The 21,900-nt window shown below is 38.7% G+C and overlaps 1 protein-coding gene and 1 long non-coding RNA gene across 6 annotated transcripts; one reads left to right on the top strand and one right to left on the bottom strand.

Moving 5' to 3' along the window:
- Positions 1-216: 216 nt before the first annotated feature.
- LOC139435088 (uncharacterized) lies at positions 217-800 on the top strand. The gene is made up of 2 exons (XR_011644359.1): positions 217-554; positions 667-800. It is a non-coding gene; the product is annotated as an uncharacterized lncRNA (long non-coding RNA).
- Positions 801-1,072: 272 nt separating this feature from the next.
- On the bottom strand, positions 1,073-21,837 carry gab3 (GRB2 associated binding protein 3). Of its 5 annotated transcripts, XM_034099781.2 has the most exons (11): positions 21,788-21,837; positions 16,026-16,248; positions 12,614-12,914; positions 8,507-8,663; positions 7,808-8,274; positions 7,581-7,630; positions 6,696-6,945; positions 6,374-6,464; positions 6,051-6,135; positions 4,726-4,830; positions 1,073-2,811 (listed from the first exon to the last, which is right to left on the bottom strand). In XM_034099781.2, the coding sequence occupies exons 2-11, from the start codon at positions 16,095-16,097 to the stop codon at positions 2,692-2,694; spliced, it is 1,698 nt and encodes a 565-aa protein (XP_033955672.1). In that variant the 5' UTR covers positions 16,098-16,248; positions 21,788-21,837; the 3' UTR covers positions 1,073-2,691. The 5 variants fall into 5 exon arrangements, with proteins under 5 accessions (XP_033955672.1, XP_033955671.1, XP_033955674.1 ...); XM_034099780.2 differs by lacking the exon at positions 21,788-21,837 and having other exon boundaries at positions 16,026-16,297; XM_034099783.2 differs by lacking the exon at positions 21,788-21,837 and having other exon boundaries at positions 1,073-2,808; positions 16,026-16,297.
- Positions 21,838-21,900: the final 63 nt, after the last annotated feature.

The raw sequence follows: 21,900 nt of genomic DNA, 5'->3' as shown, positions 1-21,900 counted from the left end.
ATAAAAATAATAATAATGCGTTTTACACGTTGTATCCACATTTGTTACGGTATGGGCAGAGCCATTTAATAGAATAATACATAAATAATACACCAATCCTGACGGACTTTTAAAGGTAAGAAGAAGTTTAAAGATGTATATTGCGGATATTATCAGTACATCTGATTCAAATGAACATGTGTATTAAAGGATGTCAGTGGATTATCCCTAAATTAGTAGATTTAGGGAACGTTTACCGATAACAGATTAAGCTAGCATACCGAAGCAAGTTAGCAACACACGTTGAACAGCCTTTTAATTGTAAATTCCGTTCTCTCTATGTCATTTCGTCCAACATGTTGAATTAGAGAAGAGGGGCTTCTAAACGGGATTGTATGCGGGGGTGGAGGGAGTTAAATATAACTTTGGTGCGTGTAAGAGTGAGTGTTTTTAGCAGAGCCATATTGTGTCCTTGTGATTCTGTTGATTATTACCTGTCTGTATAATGTTGCAGCCCAGCTGATTCTGGATTGATGGCAAAGGGAGAGGGACTTAAGTGAGAGTGAAAACACAAGGTACGTTTAATACTACTGTTTTATATAAGTAAACACGTTATCTCCCCAAGGCAATAGGTGTGCTATATAGGTGTGTATAACCCTTTCTCCTGTCTGTTGCTCCCTCTCTCAGCACAAGAACCAGAGGGGGGTTCAATGGAGCCTGAATACCTGCACTGAGACCCTCACCCTGCACCCTGAGTCTCAACTCTCAATGTTTTTCAAGCCTTTCCCTGTTTTTTTGTATTAAACAAAACATTAAGCTTTCCCAATGGTGTGGTTTTCGTTTTGTGAAAAAGTGCAAATGCAGTGTTTGTATATAAATCACATATTTTGTTGCTGTTGGTCGTGAAATTGCTCCTGCTGACTTGAGCCAGCCATTTTTTCCTCCGCTCTGTGTCAGTGGGGAAGCCGTACATTCGTACTCCTTTCTCTGAGCGATTTGAGCATCCCCAGGCAGCACAGCAAACCATGGTGGCGACTAGGAGGCAGCACAGCAAACCAGGATAACACGGAGGAAAAGGCACCGACAAACTGCATGATATGCTATTCAATGTTTATTGAATTACATGTATTTGCAATGGATGTTCCTAAAGCAACACATTTAACATCATCATCATCATCATATCCTGTCGGTCTCCTGTCCTTTCTGAAAGCCATAAAGACGACATTAGTCATTTAGATAACTTGTGTCCTCAATTACCAGGGGATTACTGAAACTACCATGAATTTAAGAAAATGGTAGAAATGAATCCAATCTGAATTTTAAAGCATTACTTTAGATCCCCTCCCTCTAAATGTATCAAAAAACATTAGAAAGTGATCCTCCTGACTACCATACAAGTTTAAGAAGATAATATTGGTTTGAAAGAATTCAAAGCTATAAATAAACAGCAACAGGCTCTTTAACCAAGGCACTGTTAGTAACATGTAAACTAGTTGTTCACACTAATCCTAATATTATCACTCAATATTAGCAAATTCGATTTTATTTTTGAAAACATATTGATGTAAATACATACACATATCGATTTGTTGTATACATATTGCAAATCAAAACCTTTATTCACTAATAATTATCAAAAATCGTAGTTCTAGCTCCTGTTATCAATGCATTCACATTGCCCGCCATGAACTTCCGGGGAACGATCCTCGTCTACATGAACCACGTGACGATAACCGTTTTTGGACTTCCGGTGTCGTAACTCTTCTATTAAATAGCTCTGGGTATGGGTAAGGGATCCTGGATTAGGGGAAATCGTTTACATTTACTCGTTTTTTTTGAGAAAAAATTCAGACTGATATCTCATCATTTATTTTTAAATAATATAAACTTTATTTATACTTCAGAGTAACATTAGAAAATGGAAATACCAGTGATGAAGACATGATGTACACAACAGTAAAAACATATTTTAATTAAATAAATTACCAAAACAATAAATAAAAAATGTAAATGTAAGTTAGGGGGGGGGCTTAACTGCCTTATCATTCAGAGAATGAATGAAAAGGCTATTTCAATTTTATTTTTGACATTGTTCAAGACAACACATTATGGGAGTTTGCTTCTGAGGAATTTCGTGTTATGGATAGGACATTTAGCTAGAAGTGTGATAGAGTCGTCTCTGAAATCATTATAACCAGAGATAATATTGTCAAACGTCAAGGATGTTTTTTATCTCTTGGAATACTCACAGCTTCAAAACAAGTGAAACAAGTCTTCAATATGAAGGGAGAGAAAAAAAAACATACGATGGACCATTTTGTTTTGTGATAAAAAACGAGGGAAAGAAATATATATAAAAAAATCTATTATTAAAATAATTGTCTTATTTACAATTATTATACATATATTTACAGAAAGTCTAACATGTTGTCTTTGTTACACACGACTCAATATGATGCCCTTTCAAAATTAGGTAAAACTTTGCTACAGTTAAAATTGTGACCCGGTTCAACATCTGGTATTCATTTAAATACAGTGCAATTTTGTGATCCCTGCATACAAGCATTTAACTGCTTACTTACCCTTGTACTTTTTCAAATACTGTTTTTCAATGTGCTTTCAATTGGTTTTGGTCCTCTTCAACATGTCCTCTTCATTGTTGGTCTTCTTGCAACCAAGTTTCCCTAATTTTACTTAACATGTTTGTTCCATTTATGTCTTTGACTGCCGGACATCAGTCCACTCCATTTTGGTGTTTTGCAGCGCCTGAGTCTTCTTCTCATCCACCTGCACATAATCCACTCTGTACTCATCACACAGTAAGGGCTTCTGCTGGACGAAGAGAGGGAGAGACAAAGAAAGTGATATGTTACCAATCTGAATATGGTTCTGCTATATTTGCCCCAACAAGCAATCATGTTGAACTTAATGTATTTTAACCAATTGTGTGTGTTGTATAAGCCTTGAAGTATCAATCTTGTAGGATAATATGCTAATATCATGCATTTTTTTATTGCAAGTGATGTTGTGCACATATAAAACACAAATAAAAGTAACTTCTCATGTTTCAACATATGAGCACTTGTTGACGTTCGGGGATAAAAAAGTTGGCCAACAGTTACTGGAAACTTAAAATGTAAGTTGTATTGGCTTATTTCAATAATGTGATAGCATGATTCCTTCAGATATTAGTCCAGATCTGCTGCAAGCTAGCTAGCTAGCTAATGTTGCTAACCTAGTCATTGAAACATTGTTACTGAAACAGACTAATTCTGCTTGACTGACCAATTTTATAATAATAATTATAATTATAATAATAATCTTTATTTGTATAGCACCTTTCATACAATAATTACGGTTTTAAAGTGCTACACAGTAGACATCTCTTAAAATACTCACAGAAAATGTATATCACATAGAATACAGTTACCAGTAAAATACATAAAAACAAACTTAAAATAGCATGGACATACAAAAAATACATTTAGATTAAAAGGTACGACAATAGTGCAAATACAACACAACATCAGGTGACAGGTTAAAATTAATCATAGTGCATAGAAAAGTGCAGCAGAGAGCAGCAGTTAGCTTCCTAAAAGGCTAAATTGTTTATTTATTTTTTTAAGACTTCCAACAATGTCTATAGTTATTTTGTCCCATAGCTTTGGGGCATAAAGCTGCATCAACAATCTTCTTTTTGCTGCTGTTTTTGGGAGCCTCTAACAAACCAGCAGCAGAGGATCACAGTGTTCTTCACGGCTTGAAGTTGACAATTGGGAGTTGGCAATATAGCTTGGTCCTTGCCCATTAAGGGCCTTATATGTCAGGAGGAGGACCTTCAAATCATTTCTAAAGTAAACAGGAAGCCAGTGCAGAGCGGCTAAAACTGGACTAATGTGTTCTCTCTTCTTAGTTCTGGTTAACAGCAGAGCTGCAGAGTTTTGGATGAGCTGAAGTCTCTCAGTAGTTTCTTTCGGAGAACAGTGAAAAGGGAATTACAGTATTCTATCCGACAAAGGCATGTATCAGCTTCTCAGCGTCTTTCTGATTTATGAATGGTCTTACTATAGCAATGTTTCTAAGGTGAAAGAAAGATGTTTTTGTCACATTTAGCTAATGGGAGAGCTGAAGCTTAGATCTGAATCTAATATAACACCAAGACTTGTGACCTCTGGTTTGATCCTGGAAGTAAATCTCCCCAGATTATTAACCAGCATTTCTCTTTTTGCTTTGGATCCGACTAGCAGGATTTCAGTTTTGTCCTCATTCAGCTGGAAGTCACTGCTCATCCATTTATCTATCGCCAATAGGCAGTTGGTGATGGAGGTAATAGCTGCAGCGTCATTTGGTTGGTATATATAGAGTTGTGTATCATAGACATAGTTCCCCAAACGTCATCCAGTGTTCTGGTCCCAGCTGTGTGCATCACTTTTTAGTGTCCCCATTTCCGTTGTGTTTTGTCAAAGATAGTTAATGTGAGGTTTTAGCTGTTATCTCTCGACTGTGACTTCATTTGTATCCAGATTGCCTCAGAAGCACTCAAAGCGCTTCATTAGGTTGGAAGGGACATTACAAAGTGGAAAAAGTTACACTGGCAAGTCTTTTCCAGGGAAGAATAATCAGGAAGTCTGTTATTATGTTTAGAGGCTCATTGGTGCGAACGTATTTGTATATATTCCTTATGTTTTGTTCTATTTCATAATAACAATTGGGTTAATTTTTGTCTTTAATCTGATCGGAACATACCTTCAGCACAGGAGAGGGGGATGCGGAATTGAAATCAAGGGACAAATAGTCGAGGTTTGATCTTCTCACTCCATCGAAGCTGTGACTGAAATGTTGCCTTGGATCCTGTCGGAGAAAATAAATACATTGAGACGGGTAAAAGGGTCTGAATATATAATGTATTTCCATATTTTCTACAGTATTACTACTCATTCAATAAAAAGGTGGCCTTAAACTTAGTTTTCAAATTCTGGAAAACATTGAAATCTACTTGTTTCCAGAGTGCAGCTGGTCAGCATGTGTTTGTATGACTGGAGATACATGACTATTGTGCTTTGTTATGCTGTGTTTCTTGGAAAATCGATTAAATATGCACCGTTTCCAAGAACTGCCTTGTCCGACATCACATGGTTACTCACAACCCGGTACATTTACAGTATGCCGAGCAGAGTTCTCAGTAAACATCTAATCTGCGTTGCGATTAGAGCACATTTTACAACCCAAATATTCCTACAATTGTATCAGATTTAAATATTTTGTTAGTGTTCTGTTTAACAAAAAGGAGCAGAACGATGAAGTTGATATTAAAGTCAACAGTGAAAAAACATATAATCACAATTTGATAACACATTGATCTACATTATGGTTTGGAAAGTGGCATCAAGTTGAAGTGGATGATGACTAGGAGCTGGCATAAAGGTGGGCTGAATTACTAATGCCACACAGTGAAGGTAAATGACCATCAGAGCTACTTCCGTTTATCAGTTATTATTCACAATGGCTAAGTGAAAGGCCTGATGGAAAGAAAGGTGGTAACATTAGTAACCCTCCTGTCGTGTTCAGGTCAAATGTTACCGATTCTCTACTTTCATCAATCATAAATATTGTGTTTTACATCTGATTGCCTCAAGGCCTTATGATGTCCTCCACAGTAGGCATTTGAACACACAACACATTACTTATCACCACTTTCATTAGGTTTTTAGTGGTTTAGTCAACTATTGTGTTCCCACTTCAAAAGTGACAAACAAATTGACAACCATGTTCATTTTGGAATACATTTTCACTGTCTATTCTTTTTATATTCACTGCAGTTAGTTATGTAAACCAGTAGTCAGAGACATTGTTTACAGCTTAAAAGGGTGTTAAATCAATGTTGGTGATGATTTTCTTGTTATGTGTTAATGTGAAAGCAGTTGAAACAGACCTGTCAAATTTGACTGGAAACCCCACAGTAAGGGGGGAGAAACGAACACGACAGGAGGGTGAAAAAGGCATGATCAATACACTCTATCATCACTACATATACATGGTTCAAATAGTTTTCACGCCTTCACGGTAGTTACCATTGTGGTGCAGTTTGTGTCTTCATCTGTTGGATTTTCCCCATTCTCAAGTCTTCTTTCAAGAGGCAAACATTTCACCGAAAAGCTGCACATAGAAACAAAATATTGTTTCATGTCAGAAACCAACCACAAAATGTATGATAAATAGAAACTGAGAAACAGAATGTTATCCTTGGGTCGGGTTAGCATATCTACGACCAACGTAAATGAACATAATTAAAAAGGTAAACCTTACTCTAAATGAGATGTAAATGTTAATCAATGGCAGTCCCTGAACCAAACCACATAAACAATCGTGGTTAAAGAGATTGTTTTCCTCTCACCATGCTTCAGTCATTGCTCTGCTCAGAGGAAGATGAGTGGGACATTCTGTGATGGTAGAGAGGCCTCTCAAGTCGAGAGGTGGAGGTCGAGCTGTGAACCCAGAAAGTAATTGGACTTGTTGTAATAGTGATGCGTGGAAAGGATCATTGTGTGTACAATAAAGATATCTAAGACATTGCTTTAGCCTAGCCATGCAGGAAGGAAAGGAACATTACATTCTACATTTGTAAACCTTGTTAAAACTATAACAAAGACCAAATCAATTATCCCAGCTGAGTATAGATACATTTTCCACACATTGTCAACTGTTGCGCCTCTCACCTCTCCTCAGGCGAGGCTTGAGGTGCCGGTGAATCGGAGGCGGCACAAAGTCTCCAGGTGGACACATCAGTGGGCCGATAGTGGTGGAGGACTCGGCGCTGCAGTTTGAGTTGAGGAGGCTGAATGTGCTGGGGCTCATGGGGATGTAGCCATCACTTTCAGTGGGGGCTACCGAGGGAGACGGGGACGCCATGGGGACATAGGACTCATCCTGGAAGCTTTGAAACCGTGTGCTATTCAAACCATGCTGCTGAACGACAAAGCATGCTGAGGTCACACAAGTGCACTGTATCTTTATTTTGATACTGTGTGTTGAATTATAGCACATACATTATTCTTAATGCATATGCTTTTATTTTTAACCAACTGGGTGCTAAAGTGTTGTATTTACAATCCTAAAGTCTTCTTTTTAAAAATAGATTTACATTTTGATGAGTTAGTTGAAAATAATTCAATGTGACTGCGCAGTCTATTTGACTAGTACATTTGAAGCAACAGCAAAGAGCTACTTCGTTTAGCTTCGGCCAAAAGAGATAAGGCTTTCTTGCTATGGGTTCAATTGTGAGTACACTTGCCAAACACACATCAGGGTTGTCATAGTTACGTACTGTAATAACTACGTGACTTGCTTATTTTAGACCACACCAAATCATTTCCTTAACATAACCAAGAAGTTTGACATCCTAAACATAACCATTTATTTCCATTTCACAGGGTTTGATATGATCCCAAGATGAATGGTCACTGTGCGACTGTCAAGTCAAATGGCCCTATACAGTATGCACTGCAGTATGTAGGAGAACATGTTGCAAAAAACATATGAAGGTTTTTTACAGAAAGATCATAAAACATTGTTTATTTTTCTACTATTGATGTTGCTCTTACCAAGTTAAGGCTCTGCCTCCTGTTTTTCATCAATCTGTTTTCAGCATCTCCTAAAGAAAGAGGTGTGATTAGAATAAGTCATTAGTTATGTTCAACCTTTACAGTCAGTTGTGTTCAACATGAAACCCTATACTTCGCCGCACAATAGCACAACGGTTATAATCAATTGTAAAAGTCAAAGTTTTCTCAGGTTGTGTATGATGCTAACTGTGAGAGTGCTGTCCTACCTATTCTGAAATGGTCCAGGCCCGACAAAGAGGTCCTCCGGGGGAACAAAGTGGCGTGGTTTGGGAAATGCCGTGCACTCGTCCTCATCAGGTGAGCTGCTTCTTCACTTATCTGCTCTGACAGGTGGTTAGACTTGGGTGGCAGCGGAGGAGGAGTCTGTCTTTCAATCGTTGCCTCGAACACCGCAGATGAATAAGGTTTGTCGAAGCGGAAGACACTTGTGGCGCCGTGACGTAGTGGTGAGGACGAGGATGATGGTAGAGCCATGGAGGAGCATGGATCGCTGAAAGGAGGGTTGGTCAGCCTTCCACCGAGGAAGAGAGATGGACTGGGGCTGGCCTGAAAGATGGAGGACGAAGAGGAATCGGTGTGCGAAAGAGGAATAGGTGAGGGGACAGCGTCCTTGAACGCATCGTCCGATGACCTCTGCTCCAGGGAGATCTCGGAGTTTGAAAAGCTGTCATGTCTATATTGGAGAGGGATACAAATATCGTATGTGTTAAACATGAACACTGAAAAAACCTTGACCTTAATTAGGTGTATTATGTCAACAGATTTCACATTACTGTATTAGGTTATATGAATACTAAGTTTAAATATTAGGTTCAACTTAATATTATTGCTGTCAACTTACCTAATACAGTTATGAGACATTTGTTTTCTGTGAACTACACAAAGGCTTTCCAGATGATACATACCGAATAGTGCTCACACTCCCCGTCTCACATTGTGAGAGAAATAGGTAGTCAAGTGGGTGGCTGGAATCCGGTTGGCTGGATACAGACACTCTGTCAGAGCCGTCAGGTGACGGATGGAGGGAGGTGGGGGTGTGAGGAAAGCCTTCTTCGGAGCTCTCTGGTGTTGAGAAGAAGCAGAGGCAGAAAACACGTAGATTCATGGGATTAGAAAACCTTCATACAGCCGCACACACACAGGTTTCTTTCTTGACAATATACTGCAAATGGGGCAGGTGAATTTAAACAGAGAACACCTTTTTTTCCCCGAAACCTTGAAAGAAGACACATGTGATCTCTGTTCCCTATTTTGTTTATACATCCTGCAATCTTTTAGTCGGACTGGCCCTCGTTCAGAAATGTGTTTCATTCCATTTCACTCAAGGCTGCCGAGTCAAGGCTGTTCCTGCAGAACCGTGTGTGTGTGTGTGTGTGTGTGTGTGTGTGTGTGTGTGTGTGTGTGTGTGTGCGTGCGTGCGTGCGTGCGTGCGTGCGTGATTTGCTACCCTTAATAGACGTTTATGTTCTCTTGCGGGTACAGAACAACCTTTTACATTCCTATAAAGTCGTGATATCAAGAAAGACTTATCTCTTCCACCAACATGACATTCTACTTAATTAACTTATACAAAATCTACTCTAACCTAACTCTAACTCTGTATTAAGTGTGGAGTTTCTTTTTTCATTTTCATGGTCCACAGGTCATGAAAAAAACGGATGGTTTTGAAAATAAACATTAGTCAACATGGGTCATTAATGGTGCTTAAATGTCAAATTAAATTGTGCATGGATATAATTTCACTTTCATCTTCAGTTTGTAATGTAATGTTCACTTTCTTTATGTGTGCCTTTCACATTTGTGTCATGTTCTCAACAGCCACCTGCCTTTTAGATTTAGCACATTTATCAATGATCAAAGTGTGTTTTTCTGAAAGCATACAACATTTTGAAGTGACATACAGGGCAGCGTATTTATCAGCAACTTTGCTTTGTCTACTTCACACAGATTGTTCTAACAGACTTCTAAAATATCTCTATGCTTTTATAGGAAGCAAAGGTCAAACAGAATGGCCCTGACAACGGACTGAAAGAGGGATCATAGCACTGTATATATATATATATATATATTTAAAAGACAAAAACATTTAATTATTTGCAGCTTCAAGGCATGTCCCTGGATGAGATACAAAAATGTCATTATCTATCTTTTAGGACCCTCCCTCTCCATCTGCTGTCTAATACAGCTACATACTGTAGGCTGTGTGAACACATTTAGAATGGCTTAAAACATCCTGCACACAGACACAGACAACAGTCTGATGTATGATAACACATGCCATCACATCCACTTTAACGAGTTGAACAGCCATCTGAAATGCATTTTAATACCAAAAGCATTGTGTTAAAATGATAATTTGAACTATTTCAAAAGTTAACATTGCATAATTACTTGTTGTTGTTGTTGCTGTAGAAAGTGGACCATGAGATCTGTATCAAATGCTTTCAACCACCGACATGACATTGTGTGATGTTGGTTTAGGAACGCACTGACAGAGAAATTGATCAGAATAGACCATAGCTCTGAATCATCAGTGAGCTAAAAATGTGCTTCAATGTTTTTAACTGTCAACAAATCTAACCACAATCCAGATAGATGGTAAATTACTTTTTTTAAAGGTCCCATGACATGCTTTTCCGGTTATTACCTATGGTTATGACCGTCCCCTTGTGTGTTATGTAGCCTTTTCTGCATGCAAACGGTCTGCAATGTCACAAACTCTCAAAGTACACCCTGTAGCGAGTAAAACTCTAACACAGAAAGTACCTGTCTGTGCTGCCCCAGAACGCCTCGTTGGGGATCTTTCGTTTTCCATTTTTTTCTTCCGGGGCATCCTGACGTAATGTATAACACACACACACACACACACACACACACACACACACACACACACTCGGAGCTCAGGCTGTGAGTGTATGTGTGTGCTCAGGCTGAGCTTCACGGTGTCTCGCTGTCTCGCAGACCCCACGCAGCAACCAGGAAGCTACACCAGTAATCCAGCTCACGCTGTCCGCTCCTCGAGCCTCAAAGGGCGGAGCAGCGAGCCCCGCAACGTCCCGCCAACACGGCACCCAGACCCCACGCAGCATTCTTATCTGTTTGTTATTACTGGTGTCATTTTCTGGTTGCTAACAAACGCCATTGTAAATTACATAAACACTGATGTTCCGCTGTAACGGTAGTGGACTCATCAGAACAGAGTGGGCGAGCTGACCAATCAGAGCTCATAGGGAGGGGGGTGTGGGGGGGGCAGGAGCTCCAACAAGCCGTGTAGGACAGAGAGTGAATACACATACTATACAGAGATGCTGTATGAGAAACCAATGTGAGTTTGGAACATTGAACAATGTCAATCTATTTTAGTAGACCTCAACAATGGAATTATGATCAGTAGAAATGGCCATGTCACGGGACCTTTAAATCTTGATTTGGCTCAAACTGTTCTTGAGGTGTTTTAAAAATGTAGATTAAAATGCTTCAGACTTTACCAATTGTTGAAATTAAGGCAAAATACTAGAACATTGGAGATACTCTTTACATGTTTGCATCATTTTATGCATATTAAGAATCTTTAGAAACGGTGTGAAACAAATGAGGTACTTTAGGTTTCACAAATCATTCACAACACTAGTGGTAGGGCAGATTTACACATCATCAGTTAAAGCTGCATTTTGGATATTTTGCAGCAAGATATCACAAATGTAAAACTAAGGACCTGATGCTGAGAAATGATATGAGTGTGAATCAATCATGAAACCCAGTATCAGTTGGTCTGAAGATGATTTAGCTTCTGGGAGCAACAGATAGTAATTCTGGGGTTACCTTGTAGCTAGCATGTAAATCAATCATTTGTCTTCCAGACATTGGTCATTGTTGACAGTGAACAACTTAAGGCGCTAGTTGGAGTTCAGAGACAATGTATACAACCTGATTGTATATTAGCTTTGAGATGAAATCTATTCATATATGAATAAAAACCTAAATCATCTTCAGTCAACAGCAATCTGACAATGCAATGCAGCATATGCGTTCTTTTGTTTCCCATACCGAGTATTTATCTGGATTCAACCAAACCTCCTTCAAAAGTGATTGATCAATACGGCTTCCACTACAACATAATACAAAATGCTATCAACACCACAATTCTGTCATGTTTCGTATACATATAGTGCATTCATATGATTGAACGTCGGTAAATTGCAACCTTGTGTTTGACCCTAGTCTCTGAACCAAATATCACCAAATTCACATTTAGTTCTGACCTCATTCTCAAGCTTGGTTTTCAGTTTTACTACTTCCTGTTTGGGGTCAAACACCACTTTGTTCTGGATATGTAGGGTAAATCTACTAACAACTTGTACACTATTTTGTGTGATGTTCATTGAGACAGGAGCATTTTAAAAATGGTAAATTGACTGCATTTTTAGAGGGCTTTTGTTGTCCAAGATACCACGTTGACTTTAATTAAATGTATTATGTAAACACATTTCACATAATTATATATACTATATTAGGTTAGTTGGAAGCAATAATATTAAATTGAACCTAAGATGTTTGATCTAAACCTAATATTATTTGGACTGGGAATTTAAGGGTCGCAAAATATGAAGTGTGGAGGTACTTGGAGAGGTCCTGTTCACCTCCTGGGCCCTGCCGTGGTGCCCTTGAGCAAGGCACCTGCTCCACATCCTACGATTCTAATTGCTTTCAACTAACATAATACAGTTAAGTGAAAGTTGTTTACAAAATACATTTAATTCAATTCAACTTTTCAGTTTTTCAGTGTGGCAGAGGCTACTATTCAATGTTCTAGCTATCATGAGCAATATTCACATGCACACTCACGCATCACTTAAAGTGCCTTTCACAAAGACATTTAGTCACCTTGACTGCAGGGATCAGAGCCCCGACTGATTGGAGGATGACCGCTCTACATACTGAACAACACACACATCTTACCGCATGTGCTGCTCTAACATGACCACAGTTCAAACTGTATTGAGTGTATTCACCTGCATCCTCCAGACTCCCAAACTGGCTGATCTGACTGATTTGACTGATCCAGCTGTTCATCTCCTCCTCAGTTTTGGCCACCAGGTAAAAGACACGAAATGTGGTCTTCACCACAAAGAGGTGTTTGCCGTTGAAGTCTCGTTTTATCCTGAGCTGCCCGTTGAGCATTTCCACCTCGCACTCTTTCAGGTCGATGGTGCGGATGGGCTTTTTGGAGTTCTTGCTCTGATAGTACTCCAGCACATCAGGGTTGCCGCTCATGCGACCTCTTCGAAGCACAAACCAGCGTTTCCTCCAGGCCTGCAGGGAAACAGCACAGAGTGTATCTTTTAACGTTGTGCTTACTATGTGATATTATTCACAGTACTGCGGAATTCCAACAGTTTCACCCCCCCACCATTGTATTAGTCATGACCAGTCATGGGAATAAGATCACAATAGCTAACTTAGCAACTTGAAACTTTTTTTTTGCTTTTGATATGGTCAGTAAGAGGAACCTCAACTCAGATTTCCCAGAAGTAAAGAGAAGAGGAAGTTAACTGTATTTAGCAGAAAATGTCTAACACAACGAAAGAGGTATTTATACAGTGCTCTGTCACTTCTTTACACCGAGGACTAAACTCAAACTAAATACTGAAACTGGGAACAAGCAATCTACTTGTTATATGTAACGCCCAAAACGCCTAACAAATCATACGAATGGTAATGATGCATTTATATTTTCACACTTGGTTTTGTGGTTTTGTGTGCGTTGTGACACTCGACTGGAACTTTTGTGGTATGAACTTAAAACGAAATGTTTTGTTTTGTGGGTAATCTGCTCCTGCACAAGTCAGTTGGTAAAGCCTGTGTTGATACCAGGAAATGGTTAGACACGGCCAATAACACTGCCAAGTTTAAGAGGAAACCATAACTACACAGATGGCAATTTGATCCTATTTTTTAAACATGGAAGGTTTGAGCTCTAAAATATAGGTTGTTTGATAAAGGAGCTGGTGAATAATAAAGAAATGCACCTTTTTTTTACATCATGCAATTGGCTTTTCTTAAAAATCCTTAACTCATGGAACGCTTAATAGTTTGATCCAGAGCTTTCAACCACATCTCATGGTCTTCCTCAGCGAATAGAGTTTGCTGTCAATATGTGAATGAGTCTGGCTGAATGAGGAAGACCCTGTGTCGATCCTCAGTGGACATCAAGTGTGTGGGTTTTTTGTCACAATACCAATAACCAAAAATGCTCAAACTGAGGTAACATTCAATAATAATAACCATCAGTAATAAATGGTTAATTGATCATTAATCAAACCTTTGTATTTACTTAAATAAGTAAAATAAGCTTTCATCATCATTTGGTTATTTATTATTGGGTATTATAGGCTTTAGTATATAGTATTATCTTAGCAATAATAAACTAGTTATTGATGGTTTATCATCACACACAATAAATGTGTGTACTAAGTTAAGTATTTGTTCAATAAAAAACATATGGATTCATTTTCAACCAGTATTATCTATGTTTCTGAATAATATTAGCTTTCCATCACTCGTTTAACATTCTGCTCATCAGTTGCAACTTTAATATTTATTTTATAGCAAATCATATTTATAATTGCTTAAAAAAACATTATGAACTATTGATAAAGTCTACTCCATACTGTTTATCTTTATAATGTTTATCGATGTTTATCCCTTAGATGCACGAGTGACTGGACCCACACTCTTCCATAAGTGGGTAAAAAAGGACCCGTATTAGAATAATATGTGTTTTTATGCCATTTTGGTTTAGAAAAATTAATTATATTTAGAAATATTTTATATATAATTTTTCACTATTTATACATTTTTTTTACATTTTGAAAAAAAAATGTAATTCTATAGGAAATGCATGCGGGTCATTTTTGACCCACTTATGGAAGCTTGGGGTAGTAAGTATACAATTTAAATAAATGTGAATGGCATGATATCCAAAACATGTTTTTTGAGGAATAGCTGGAATATGAAATGATAAAAAAGACCCAATTATGCATCTAAGGGTTAACAAATCAATTGGTCATTGTGAATAACATACATAGCTTACAAAACAATGCAATACAATGTACAGTAGCTTTAACATTTTATAATATTTGCAACAATTAACTGTTATAATAGCATAACTAAATATAAGTAAACCAAAACATAAATGTCATGTCTCTTCCTGTGTGACCTTGCAATGCAAATGAGTCTTTTATGTAGTTATTTCAAATGAGACAACACAGGGTGCTTTTAAAATACATGATATCCCCTAAGGTAATAATATAGGAATATGTGTTGATAAAAGAAATGCATGTTCTTGTTAACTTCACCACTCTGTGAACGTGCAGCGGCTCATGCACATCATCATGGCAGAGAGCAGAAAAGGAGACATCAGAAAGTGTGTTGATACTTCTATTTCTAATAAAGGGTGTTACAACCGAGACGCTGCAGCCAAATTCAGCGAGTAACCCAACCCCTTGGTGAACACCACCACTCCGCATTGTTTTCTTTAAAGCGTGCCATATTCTGCCAGAAGATTTTCATTCCTTTCGAGAACACACAGATAAGCTTGACCACAAGCCTTGACATTTTCATAACAGCTTGACATTTGAATACTGAGTCAGATAGTGTGTATCCCGTAACAGTCTGAAAAACAAGCATTTATGCAGGATTTGCATAATGTGCTAAAATAAGTTTCTATTTCCCGCCCTGAGCCCCATCAATACACACCTCCACCCACCCACTCTTTCCCTGCTGCACTTACAAATGGACCTCCTCCTCCTCCTCCTCCTCCTCCTCCTCCTCCTCCTCCTCCTCCTCCTCTTCCTCTCGTACAGAGGAAGTCCAAACAGCCGTCATGAAGCTGGACTATTTCTGCTTGTCACTTAAGTCTGTCTGACTGGGGCTGACATTACTTCCCATGTTTCACAATGGGGACACGCTCATCACACTAACAGACACACAGCCCAGCTTTATCACATGACCCCAACAGTGTAAGCAGTCACATATACTTGCAGCTGTTGGAGTCATTTTAATGTCTCCCTCTCTGCAGATTGTGACACATTGTTGACTAAATCCAGTGTTTTAAAGTGCACAGAGGGCGTTGTTATAGAAACAAGGAAAAAGGATTGAAAGATTGAATTACATCTTAGTTTGACAAAGGCATACAAACCCACGGTATGTTTCTAAATCATCATTCCACACACACACACACACACACACACACACACACACACACACACACACACACACACACACACACACACACACACACACACACACACACACACACACACACACACACACATGCATATATACAAGGCTTCGCAGCACAACCTGCCATACACACTGCTGGCAGAGGACATAAACAAGTGTCCAGTGTGTTCTCCTACTCACAAATCTCTTGAGTTTCTTCTCCGGGGGGGATTTAATGAGCCAGCCGGTGCACACCACATCCCCAGCACTCATCTTGACTGCAGAGCGTGTCGTCCTCACGGTTGCTGCTGCTGCTGCTGCGGCTGCTGCTGCTTTAAAACTGTGAGCACTGCGAAAGCATATCCTGTGTTCTGGTATTCAGCCTAGCCACTCCAAAAGGAGGAAGTCGAAAAAATTGATCACACTGACAGAGAGAGAGAGAGAGGGAGAGAGACGGACAGACAGAGCAGGGGAGAGAGAGAGCATTTTGTTATTGTGCTCTCATGTGCTTGGGGCTAGTATATGTACACAGAAATATATGGGTTGGGCATTTATTTTTGCATTATGTAAATAAAGAGGAACTTTCAGTGTATGGGCTAATGCTGGAAACTTGATTTGTTTAGATGTTATATTTATACTAGATATTTTTCAATTTCATTTTCAACATTTCCACTTATATAGGCCTACTCCAAATGGTAGTATAACATTCATCTAAAAAAAATGTTTTCCATAAATGCAATAAATAGGAAAACAACACTCCTGATTTATTTGTTCTTATTCCTGGCACTATTACTCTTCCATAAAGGAGCTGTTGGCTTTGAATTGATTCCTGGAAGATAAAGGAGCCCAGTCGGACCCTGATAAAGGGGCCCTATTATGCTCACGTTCAGGTTCATATTTGTATTTGTTGCCTCTACTGTGACATGTCTCCATGCTTTAATGTTCAAAAAGCTCTTTATTTGTCTCATACTGCCTGTGCTGCAGCACCTCTTTTCACCCTCTGTCTGAAACCAGAGCCCAGTCTGCTCTGATTTGGTTAGATTGTAGGCTCTGTTGTGATTGGCCGACTGCTTAGAGATGTCCCATCCCTTATCACGTACAATGTGTTGGAGCACTAGCCAATAGAAGAGGGAGTGTTTAGTAGTGATGTCACTACTAAACACTACTACTACTAAAGTATCAGAAGGATGTGAATCGGGGAGTTGAAGGTAGAAAGTCCCTCTGAAGGAAATGCCTTTGCAGACCATTTACATGCACAAACACATATATAACAAACTACAGGAAAGGGAACACTTCAAAAAGCATGATGGGGCCCCTTCAAAATACTTTATCTTAATGTTTATGTTTGACGCTGTAACTATGTATTTCTTTTTGTTGGTTTATCCAATGTGGTTTCTGAGTTCTACAGAAACCAGAAGTGGCTTCAACACTGATCATCTAAACATCGACTTGCCTCACACCTAATAAACTAAATCAGGACTCATTTCCACATGGGCTTTAAGGGAGGTCTTAGTACAGACATGATATTATTAGCAGGGGGGCCTATCAGTGTGCATTCCTCCATGTGCTCAGCCCTTGTCAAAAGTGAGTTAGGTGAATTTGAAGATCATTGGACGATAAGGTTTACAAAGTAGAGAAACGTGGTAGCAGAAGCAGAATACATTTCAACTCAATTAAGTCTTTATCTATTATCTATTGAAGCTATTTTGTCACTTCTTTGTCAAAAGCACATTTTAAGGTCTCTTAAGATGAAAAACAACAATATAATTAAAATTGTGCATAGAAAGCCAAAAAGACATTGCCAAATGTTTTAAATAAAAAAATATAAGATTCATCATATTGATTGTGTAAGATGGTCTTTCCTTAGCTGCCAAGATCAAAATAGGAATTTAACATGGATCAATTTAATTTCATGCTTAAATAGCTTCTGATGTCATTTTGCAGTAAATTACTGGCTACTCGTTTCACAAATATCACAGCAAGTAACTGTGATATTTATATAGTAAATTATATTAAAATGACAGCTGTTATCCCAGTTAGTTATTCAATGTAATTGCTGTGATGTAGCTGTATGTGATGTTGCAGGAATATAATACAACTTTTAAAAGTAGTGCAACTTATTAATTATATTTTGAAATAAAAAGTTGATTGACCACATTATTTGTTAACAGATCACAAATCTCAAACATTGACATATGGTTAATTTCAAATAGAAACCGAAACAAAATCAAATGTACATATATTTGCAGTCTGCCACACACATTTGCACATACTCTTGGTTGTATTTAGTATTCAACTACACTGACAACTGCATAATACATAAACCAATACATAATTAAAGTAATGTGACATCGAACTGTAAATGTTTTTAAATGAATTACAATGTTTAATGTTAAAAATGTATATACAAATGTTACTTTCTCCATCTGCTCTTTTTATGCCTACATGTTGAATACCATTAACAAATAAACATAATACATGAGTGTGGTTGATACAGTCAGATTTTTGCTGCCCCCAAGTGGACTAAGAATCTGCTAAGAATACATTCTTGCAGTTTTCTAATGGGCTACGTCTTAACCCTTCAGTATCCCAACCAGGGGCGGCGCCAGGGGGGAGCTATTTTTTTTATTAAATAAAATTAGAAAAAGTATTGATTACATCAATGCAAATGTGAAACAAACACATTTTTGACCAAAAACATAAAGCCAACATGATATGATATGATATGATATGATTAGGCCAATGGCCAGTAGGGGTGTAACGGTACACGTACCAGTACCGAAATTATTCGGTACGGGCCCTTCGGTTCGGTACAGGTGTGTACCGAAAGTGTACCGAACAAATATAACGTTAAACGTAAAAAATTGAGAACGTGAACAACTTTTTGGAAGTAATCTCAGGTGCTGCGTCGCAGCATTCAGAGTAATTTGCTCACATTGGGTTCAACGTGTCATAGAGCGAGCAGGTCATTTCATTGGATGAGAGGCATACTATGAGAGCTGGTCAGAGGGATGCGTTCAAATGTAGTCAGTAATTTGAGGAACTGTCAAAAATTAATGGCGAACGCAGATAAAGTTGAGCTCGAAAATCCTCCAGCATCAAACCTTTATTTAGACAGATAGGTCCCTTGAGATCATGGATCTCTTTTACAAGGGAGACCTGCATCAATTTAGTTCCACATGAAACATAAAAACAAACAATAGAGGACATCATATTTACATATTCACCAACACTTACAAACACCCATAGTGTCAGAAAGCATCTCGTGCAGACGTGCCTTAAAAACATTCAGAGAAATAAAATTGCTCAATTTCAATTTGGACTGTAGGCTGTTCCAAGCAAGTGGAGCTGTGCACATAAAAGCCGTCTTACCTAAGACAGTCCTCACTCTTGACACATCTAACAAGACCACATCCTGCGATCTCAGACAATAGCTGCCCGTAACTTTCTGCTTTACCAGAGAACAGATGTAATACGGGAGTTTGCCCAACATAGCTTTATAAATAAAAGTGTACCAGTGACTGAGCCTCCGTACAGAGAGTGATGGTAAACCTGCCTTGGTATACAGTGTACAGTGATGTGTAAGCATCATTGAAGTCTCCGGTTTGGGAACATTTTGGTTTCGCAGTTACGTACAAGGATGGCGGACAAAGACAGGTGGACCGAACCAAAGCTGTTTGTCGGCATTGTTCAACTAAAATTGGTTACGCGGCTGGCAATACATCAAACTTGCACACTCTTGAAAAGGCATCACCCGAACGTGAATATCACCGGTACCAAAAGAAAAAAGACTGAAGTGCAAACCCAACTCCCACTAGCATTTAAGCCTCCACCACTCGCAAAAAGTTCAGACCGAGCCAAAGCTATTACAAACACCAAATATCCTTATGTTGCCATGTTAGCAAAGCGCTACCTGGCTGTATACCTCTGTCCCTAGCGAGAGGGTTTTCTCCACAGCAGGAGACATTGCTAGTGCCAGCAGATCTGCCCTTTCGGCAAGCAATGTGGACAAGTTCATTTAAAAAAAAAAAACATTAAAATACAATGACAAGCAAGTCCTAATGTCAAACTGGCTGCTTAGGTGCTAGTACAGTACAGTTCAAATACAGATAATTTCAGTTCATCGAAATGCTGCACCTTAATGTTCATTTTATTATATTTTGTATTTATTTGAGTGAATATTCATAGTTTAATAATAATTAAAAACCCAAAACTAATAGTTTATGTTTTGTGAGTACTAGTACAATAAAGTTCAAATACAGATTATTTCAGTTCATCGAAATGCTGCACCTTAATGTTTATTTTATTATATTTTGAAAAATTCTGCTGTACCGAAAACGTACCGAACCGAACCGTGACCAAAAAACCGAGGTACACCGAACCGAAATGTTTGTGAACCGTTACACCCCTAATGGCCAGCAGTGCACCCATTCGATTTTTGACCTACCAATAGGATAAATTACTTTGTGGCACTTGATTGACTTCCTGTTAGCTAGAGTGCCAAATTATTTGCTAACAGCAAAGTGAAAAATTTATCGTTTTTTAGTCCTTAAACGTCCACGTGTGGACATTCAATCAAAACCACCTGAAAGCGAGAGGGATTCTGCACATAATAGCCTAGCCTCGTGAGTACAAGTAGCTTACTTCTGGATCTCTGTGTTTCATTCAAGCTCTGCTCTGTGTGTGTGGGGCGAGCCATTTTGTGTGCGTGCGCACCGGTGGGTATCTACTGAAGATCGTTGTGGTTAGCATCTGGTGCTAGCTAGCCAAGCTAATGGATATAAGGAGCTTTTTCAACATCAAGGTGGAGGGAGAACTCTCTCCTGTCAGACTGAGTCTCAGATAACCTCAGCTCAGGTGAAGTAAAGGACTCTCTCAGTGTTTAGATAGTTAACTTTAGTCTAGTTATCTCAGTGGGTCTCAAACGGTTTGTTTTATAAGGGGTGTGATTTGTAAAATATCTATAAAGAAATAGAAAATCTGTTTACAGTTCTGTTTCATATGGGTGTTGTTGAGAGATGTATCCATACATCTCTTAATGTTGCTCTCAAAGTGCTCCAGATTGATGCTTTTAACTTCAATATTTAAAAAAAAAATTCCCGGGGAAGCATGCCCTCGGACCCCACTAGAGGAGGTGAGGACCCTCCTATATGAGGTTAGGTCCACCCCCCACTTGTAAAAATAGCACTTTACCCCTGCTTACACCTATATGTCGTGAGCTGATTATCGAGCCTTCATTGTAACTGTCGCGGGTGCACTGTGTGTGCGTGTGGGGAGTGTTGCAGTAGAAAATTCAACTGTAGCGCTGGTGCATTAATGGGAAACCCTTAATGTTTGAGCACCCTCTATGAAACGTCAAGTTATCCCCCAGCACCCCCTAGAGAAAATCTCTGGCGCCGCCACTGATCCCAACCCTTCATAGGTGTTTTATGTGTGAGAGACGGTGTTTAGTTTAAATTCATAAATGTCTCCATTTGAAGCACTCTACCAGATTGCAGTTTTGAACTTATTTGCATCTCTAGTTTCTTGGCATGTCAAAACAAAGAAAGCTCAATAATACACTCAGTAAAACATACCAAAAGTCATATCTTCGTGTTATTTGGCACTTTTTTATCAGCCTTGTCTTTTTTTTCTTGTCAGTTAAAATGTACATGTTAACCATATACTGTATTAACACAGTTAACTTCTGATCAATGAACTGTAGAGGGCAGCAGTGAAATGCGGCTGAATGTAATACGTAGAAATGTCAAGAAGAAGAACCAGGTTACCAGAGAGCCTTGAAAGAAAGAGCTCGAAATATATGAGACTTGGTGTAATGGCATTCATACAGAGACAAAAACGTTTACTAGGACTTGTTAACTACTAGAACTTGTTTGCACTGTTTCTTCATAGCCCAATAACAAAGACCAAAACATATTATTAAAACATAATTTACGGAACTCATGTTCCACACGTTCACTTACAACCGGTGACGCCATCTTTCTTCCAGAGCCGTTGTCCTACACAGTTTTTCTGGTGGTGACCTATCATGCATGGAAAGAGTCTTCACAATTACCCATAACTCCCCTGAAACGTA

The sequence above is a fragment of the Pseudochaenichthys georgianus genome, chromosome 14, assembly GCF_902827115.2.
Source record: "Pseudochaenichthys georgianus chromosome 14, fPseGeo1.2, whole genome shotgun sequence".
Lineage (NCBI taxonomy): Eukaryota > Metazoa > Chordata > Actinopteri > Perciformes > Channichthyidae > Pseudochaenichthys > Pseudochaenichthys georgianus.
The sequence above is the reverse complement of the archived record's forward strand: the minus strand, read 5'-3'. Positions and strand labels throughout refer to the sequence as shown.